This window comes from Phoenix dactylifera, unplaced genomic scaffold (assembly GCF_009389715.1).
Source record: "Phoenix dactylifera cultivar Barhee BC4 unplaced genomic scaffold, palm_55x_up_171113_PBpolish2nd_filt_p 000427F, whole genome shotgun sequence".
Taxonomy (NCBI): domain Eukaryota; kingdom Viridiplantae; phylum Streptophyta; class Magnoliopsida; order Arecales; family Arecaceae; genus Phoenix; species Phoenix dactylifera.
In genome coordinates this window covers 220,659-227,484 of record NW_024067863.1, presented here as the reverse complement: position 1 = coordinate 227,484, position 6,826 = coordinate 220,659, and the positions used below count along the sequence as shown (strand labels likewise).

At 42.4% G+C, this 6,826-nt stretch overlaps 1 protein-coding gene across 1 annotated transcript; it reads right to left on the bottom strand.

Annotated features, from left to right (window-relative positions):
* Positions 1-4,180: 4,180 nt before the first annotated feature.
* On the bottom strand, positions 4,181-6,134 carry LOC120106006 (NAC domain-containing protein 22-like). Its single transcript, XM_039118831.1, has 3 exons — positions 5,903-6,134; positions 4,823-5,091; positions 4,181-4,710 (listed from the first exon to the last, which is right to left on the bottom strand). Exons 1-3 carry the CDS (start codon positions 6,045-6,047, stop codon positions 4,360-4,362), a joined length of 765 nt encoding a protein of 254 aa, XP_038974759.1. The 5' UTR covers positions 6,048-6,134; the 3' UTR covers positions 4,181-4,359.
* Between the last annotated feature and the right edge of the window lie 692 nt (positions 6,135-6,826).

The window sequence follows — 6,826 nt, the reverse complement described above, 5'->3', positions numbered from 1 at the left end:
TTTGCACCATGAGCATCCTTAATTCATTTTCATGAATGTCGCCAGGTGTGAATTGATTCCACCTGAGCCTATTGATTAATTGTTGTTGTATATTCCTCTATATTTTGATTCTCCATGCTTGATTATTCTGTACATGCATTTGAGGAAATATTGAGAGGAATTACGAGGGGTTGATGAGTAATCAAATTGATTCTGAATTGTGAAATGATTTCTTTTGTAAATTGATTTCATTTCCTCTATTTCAAAGATTTGTAGAGCCTTTTTAATGGTATATTGAGTTGTATTGCACTTCCTTGACCCTCACTCCTAACCCTGATGTTAGTTTATGATTGGGTCATGATCAAGTGAGTGGTAGTCTTGATTATACTCCTTTTTAGTAGAGTATTGGGAAGGTGCATTATGGCATTCATGCATGGCTTGACAGTATCTGCAGGACACCTATAGTCGATGGGGTTGAACATCGGCCTTTGTGCACATAGTAGCCTTCTGGGTGGGCGGAGCCCAGTCCCTTCCTAGGGGGGGACACGGCCCTAGGCGTAGGATCGGCCGGTCCTACGACTTATATTCTGCTTGCCGCCGGGCATAGTAAGACCCCGCGAGGTGCAGTATGGCTTTCCGCGGATGTAGAATTCCCGCGAGGTGCCGTTTAGTATGTAGATGTGAGATGGATTTCTGTTCTGGATACTGGCCGGCATTTATATGATCAGTGTGGTGTCTTATCCTGCATATGCATGTGACAGTAGGGAGTTGTTGCTGGTTCGCCTGGGGCGTAAAACCCACCTTCCGACAGCTGTCTAGCATTTACATTATCGATATGGTGTCTTATCCTGCATATGCATGTGACAGTAGGGAGTTGTTGCTGGTTCGCCTGGGGCATAAACCCACCTTCCGACAGCTGTCTAGTGATGATTTACATATTGGTGTGGTGTCATATTCGATGTATGCATATGGCAGTAGGGAGTTGTTGCTGGTTCGCCTGGGGCGTAAAACCCACCTCCCGATAGCTGTCTTGTTGATGATTCAGCCTATTGACACCTGATTTATATGATTCAGTACTATGACCTGTTGAACATATTCATGAGTAGCATATATGTTGACTTGATTATTCCATATATGCTTCAGATGAGTTGATATTGATTGTGGTGATATTGATGATTTACTCCATATTCTTTATGTTGAGTTCATGTTCATCTTGTTATTGATCTTGAGATTTCATCTCGAGCCATGATTATATTCTGTCTCATGTGCATAGTATTCTCTACTCCACTCACTGAGTATTTATATACTCACTCCCCAGTTTGGTGTTTTTGATTGCAGGGCAGGTATTGTATAGAGAAGAGCAGGATTAGTGGTTGCCTGCTAGCTGTGCCGCTCCATAGTATAGTATAGTATAATGTAGATAGAGGTTTATACCCTTTTGGTGTATTATAAACCTTCTATTGTATATAGTGTATAGTTACAGTCATAGATCCTGTTGTGGATATGGGTTTGACCATGGATGGAATGGGAACCAGATTTTTATACAGATGAGTTATATGCCTGAGATAATGTATTAATATATATTGTCCAGGTTCATTATGTGACGGATTATGTGATTGCTGCTCTGACAGGTAGTGTGTTGTATGTATTGAGATAATCCTGACAGGTCACTATAGGAAAAGTGATCATTTTGTGCATGCATCATGCCAAATTTTTCAAGATTTATTGATGATTGATAGGTAGTAGGGTTCTACGCGGTGGCTGGTGGCCTTATGCCTACCCGCACCCTAGGACCGTCGCGGCGGCCCGCCGGGAACGGGGCGGGGGTCGTGACATGTTGATTGCGCTCCACCTTCCACCGGGAAACCTGCAAGCAAGCCTCGCACCACCACTGGGGTAGTGGGGGCCCTCCGACGATCAAGTCAGAGAAGATTGGAGGAGAAGGAGAGATAATAGTAGCAAGTAAGAGAATGCTCTGGAAGTTCTTGCTTACCCCCCCTTCTCCCCCCAGCCGCATATATACCAGGCTGGGGGGTCCTTTTGGGGGGTTGGTCATCGTGTAGCACGATGGAGCCGCCACTGACATGGCCGTTACAGGGCGTCGTGGGGCAGCGCTGGGTACGGCCATGACAGGGCGTAGTGGAGCTCCGCTTTGTACGGCTGTTACAGGGGATCGTGGAGCAGCGCCTGATACAACCGTTGCAGGGAGTAGTGGAGCAGGAGGCTGCGGCGTGCCTCTGGGGAATAGCCTGTCGTTGTCGAGAGATGTCCGACTCGGGGTCGGGCAGCGGAGACGAAGATGTCCGACTCGGGGTCGGATTGCTGGATCAAGGGGCAGCCGACTCGGGGTCGGGCTGCGGAGCCGAAGATGTCCGACTCGGGGTCGGATTGCTGGATCAAGGGGCAGCCGACTCGGGGTCAGGCTGCGGAGCCGAAGATGTCCGACTCGGGGTCGGATTGCTGGATCAAGGGGCTGCCGACTCGGGGTCGGGCTGCGGAGCCGAAGATGTCCGACTCGGGGTCGGATTGCTGGATCAAGGGGCTGCCGTAGTCTTCCTGGGTGCGCGTGCCGGTCACGTGGGGCATGGTGGCTAAGTTCCCCCGTAACAGTAGTGTTTTTCTTGTTTTCTATAATTCATATAGAGACGGTACACATATATATATATATATATACATATATACATACATATAGATAGATAGATAGATAGATGGATGGATGGATGGATGGATAGATATTGATATTGGGAATGGTAACGTTTCCCCTTTTTTTATAAGTATATTTCATATGGGGAGAGTGAAAGGAACGTGGGCGACTTTGACTTATGGATTATGCGTGGCTTACCACTTCTGTGAAGTGAACTTCATGTCTACTAAGCCAGTGACAAGTTCCACTTAAAAATTTTATTTTTTTATGCATTGGCACCAGATAACTACTTCTGGATTCAGCAAAGTCATGGTCGACTTATCCTTGAACATGGAATTCTGTAATATAATCATGCGTTTGTGACTTTTCCTTTTGGATTTTGGACTTACCTTACTTAATAGGGCAACATAGGGCGGCTAATGCATAACATCGGCTTGATTTAGTGACGACAGAAGAACACCTCTTAAAGGACTAGCCTAACCCGGGATGAAACACCTTCTTTTCCGCCTTTCGGTAAGTAAAAGTACATTAGTAGGGGCAAAACAATAGCCGGTACTTTTTTTTTTTTTTGTTAGGCAAAAAAATGAAAACAAAATTTGATCAAGAAGGATGCTCATTGTCAAATGTTGATCGAGAATCCCTTGCCAATACCTCAAGAAGATGGGCAATGGGTCCACATCCAGTATCTGTATCAACAAAAGCAAGTTCTTTTCAATTTATTTAAGATGTTCGCCAATATTGCATGAGCTCATATTAGCCTTTTGTTGTCACACACGCATATACATATATTAGTCTTTTGGGTCACAATCAAATACACCTTCTGTTTTTTTTGAATTGGATGATAAATATTCCTTGTATACCAAAATATATATGACTTAGAAACCACCATCTATGCATAAAGTAGACATTTTTTTGTATTACTTGAATTGTCCGAATTTTGATCACTTCATGCATACACTAGAGGACTCCAAATCATATGATTTTTTATATGTAAATAGTTTAAAGGTATTAAATCATTCTAATAGCTCGAATCATCAATATAGGCCATTTATCATTCAATTAAAAATTGTGTAACTTTATAATGTGTGTCTATACATATACATACATACACACATATATACATACATGCATATACATACATACATACATACATACATACATATATATATGTACATATATGTATATATGCATATACATATGCATGCACACTACGCGTGTTTGTGTGTGCATGCAGGCGCATGTGCACGCCAGTATGTTCATCCTACCTCAACTAATTAAATCCATAGTTCCTTTGTATTCCTTTTTTTTTCAATGGTTTAATACTTCAAAGATCTTACTCAATGCTCCACAATCTGGCCATTATCCTTTTGACCGTATAAAACTGCCCCTTATTTAGATTTTTGAAGCTCAAGGTTTAAGGAACTGATAAGAATCAACGTGGCAATACTACATGCACCTACGTTTGAGCAAATGAACATACCTCTTCACCAAGGAAATTTGGATCGTAATTTACATTTCTTTTAATTTGATAAATAATTATAACATTACACATGCAAATTGATCCATTGCAGCTACAATAAATGCAAATTAACTTAATAATATACATTTCTATTCACAAATTTAACATCAATAAAGTCAAACCTCAACTCCTTCCACCTCTCCTCCTCTACATCCAAGACCATCTCTTTGGCTAACACCTTCTATGAAAACTTGTCGATATAAATATATCTCAAAATTCAGAAATTAAGCACATTGGCATAGGAAGGAGACCATGGATCAAACCATGGACTCCTAAGCTGACTCCAGAAAGGGTCCTGCATCCACTCTAAACCATTGTACATCGGAACCTTAAGCTTAGGCAAATTCACCAATTGAGTCGACTTGGCCACCACCTCTTTCTGTACCTCCTCCTCTTTAGCCTCTTTGATGCATCCATCATCATCCACGGCCGTCAATTTTTGCAAGCTCTCTTGATCCGATGGTGACTCTATGGTCGACCTAGAATTCGGTGACGACATTGCCGCTCTTTGCTCTAGCTCCTTCAGTGATGTTGCTTTTCGGTAGACCTTGCACAACACTATATCCTCCTGAAATTTTTTTTAATAGTGTAAATCTTATAACTTTGCTAGCTAATGGATGAAAAAGAAAAATCAGAACATGTTAGGCTGTTTGATGGTGATCAGATGGTGGATGTGATACCTTGGGAGGGGTGGTAGGGTCGGGGAGGCGGTACTCGTTCATGACCCAGTCGGTCTTGGAGCCACGTGGGGCTCGGCCCTCATAGTAGACCAGGGTCTTCTTGAGGCCAATAAGCCGCTTCGGGTCCGCCGCACTACGGATCGGTCGGTCTGAACCGGTGGCCTTCCAAAACCCATGCTCCGTCGTTCGATTCGGCCGACCGCCATTGGATTGCTTCCGATCCCTTGGCACAAAGAAGTACCACTCTCTTTCTCCTATCTTCGCCAGCCCTGCCTCAATAATATTATTACATTAACATATACATAATGAAACATTTCTTTTGATTAAATGCGAAAAAGAGGAAAGGTGATGGAGTTTTTGATGTCCTATGTGGTGATTCTTAGAAATTTGCCAATTATAGAAGTTTATCCAGGATGCGGATTCCTTTATAGATACATGCATGTGGAATTCCCCATTCATCATGCATCACAAACGCCATGGAGTGCTTCCAATAGCTCCATGGAGGTAAAATTCTATGGATTGAAGCTTCGTTGTCAAATTTTAATGCAGCAATTGACAAGTGCTAACACTGGATTCTTGGAACGGCTTAATCTCACGTTATATTCACCTAATCCTAGTGAATCCAACGGCAGTACTTCCCGAGAACTGCTCTACATGGGATCGATACATGCAATTCATGAGACTTGTGCAGTCCACTGAATGCCCCACATGGCATGCATCGCAAAGCACATACGTTCGTATAAAGAAGATGAAAAGTTTCCATGGCCATAATTTTGCTTTGATATGATATATAGAAAATTTTCAGCTCCTATCATTTCAACCAATATAAATTTGCAAATTCTGATATCTTGACCGAAAAATATAAAGATATCAGCCAATATTTTTTCATTCATTAATTCTTTTATTTTCTAAACTATTTTTTATTAAAAAAATCAAAATCAATGTTTAAAAATAGCTACTATATAATCTCGGCTTCGCCATGTTCATGAGATTAACCTCGAACTCTTTGCGAGCCCTTGACGAGTTCAGGCTGTGAGAAGCCATTTTAGGGAGAGAGAGAGAGAAAGAGAGAGAGCATACCAGGTAGTTCCCAAGGGTCATGGCGGTAGAGATTGAGGGTGCCAATGATGTCAACCTGGAGCTTCTTCCCCAGGACTGCTCTTCTAAGATAGAAGTCCAGAAGCTCCTCCTCCGTAGGATGGAATCTGAAGCCCGGAAGTTCCATGCTGCTACTCTCTCTTCCTTGTATGGTTATAGAGAGGTTGGGAGATAATTTATTGGCTCAGGCTTAGAGCTCCTCTATGGACTCCTCTCTTGTGGCCAAGAAAGGGGAAGGCGTACAAGCGCTTATAAAGATAGCCCAGTCCTTGGAAAATCCGGCGAGGAGCAGCAGCCAGGGAAGCAGCGGGCGGGCCCACAACACCGTAAGGCTTGACTTTTACCAGCTCAGATAATGCCAACCGGAATGACGTTTTTGGATTTATTAGTCCTAATTAATCATGGCTTAGTTAGCTTAGGGTTTCTTAATCTAATTCTTTATGTGAAAGCACGCATTCCAGGGTTTACCAGGTTAATGCTCCTCTCCTCGGGATTCGTGCAGCTGGTCCTTGGGACTTGTCCCCTGTAGAATTTAAGTGACGTAGAAGAGGGACTCGGAACACGGAGGAACCTTCCGAATATATTTAGGAACCTTCTTCTTCTTATTCTTTCTTTCTTCTTCTCCTTCTACCTCTTCATTTTTTTTTTTTTTTTACTACAACGACTGCTCCCTCTATTGTATTATAGATGCAATCAATAAAATCAAAAGCCATAATCTGACATAACTATGAAAAAGATTGTCCAAAAGATCCCTTCAAAATGCTGTGCTATATTGGAGGCGGCTCAATCAGTAGTTCTATTTGCCGTCCGATATACATGTTCAGCACTTTTTTTGATCATCTTAGTAGAAGCATATCGGGTACATCAAGTATGTAAACATTTAGAATTTTAAATTTGAGCCTAAAA

Excerpts from the sequence above, each read along its gene's own strand:
- LOC120106006 (XM_039118831.1), bottom strand. The coding sequence starts at position 6,047 with ATGGAACTTCCGGGCTTCAGATTCCATCCTACGGAGGAGGAGCTTCTG. Across the intron at positions 5,092-5,902 it reads TGACCCTTGGGAACTACCTG|GGCTGGCGAAGATAGGAGAA; the intron begins GTATGCTCTCTC and ends TTATTGAGGCAG. Across the intron at positions 4,711-4,822 it reads ACCCTACCACCCCTCCCAAG|GAGGATATAGTGTTGTGCAA; the intron begins GTATCACATCCA and ends AAAAAATTTCAG.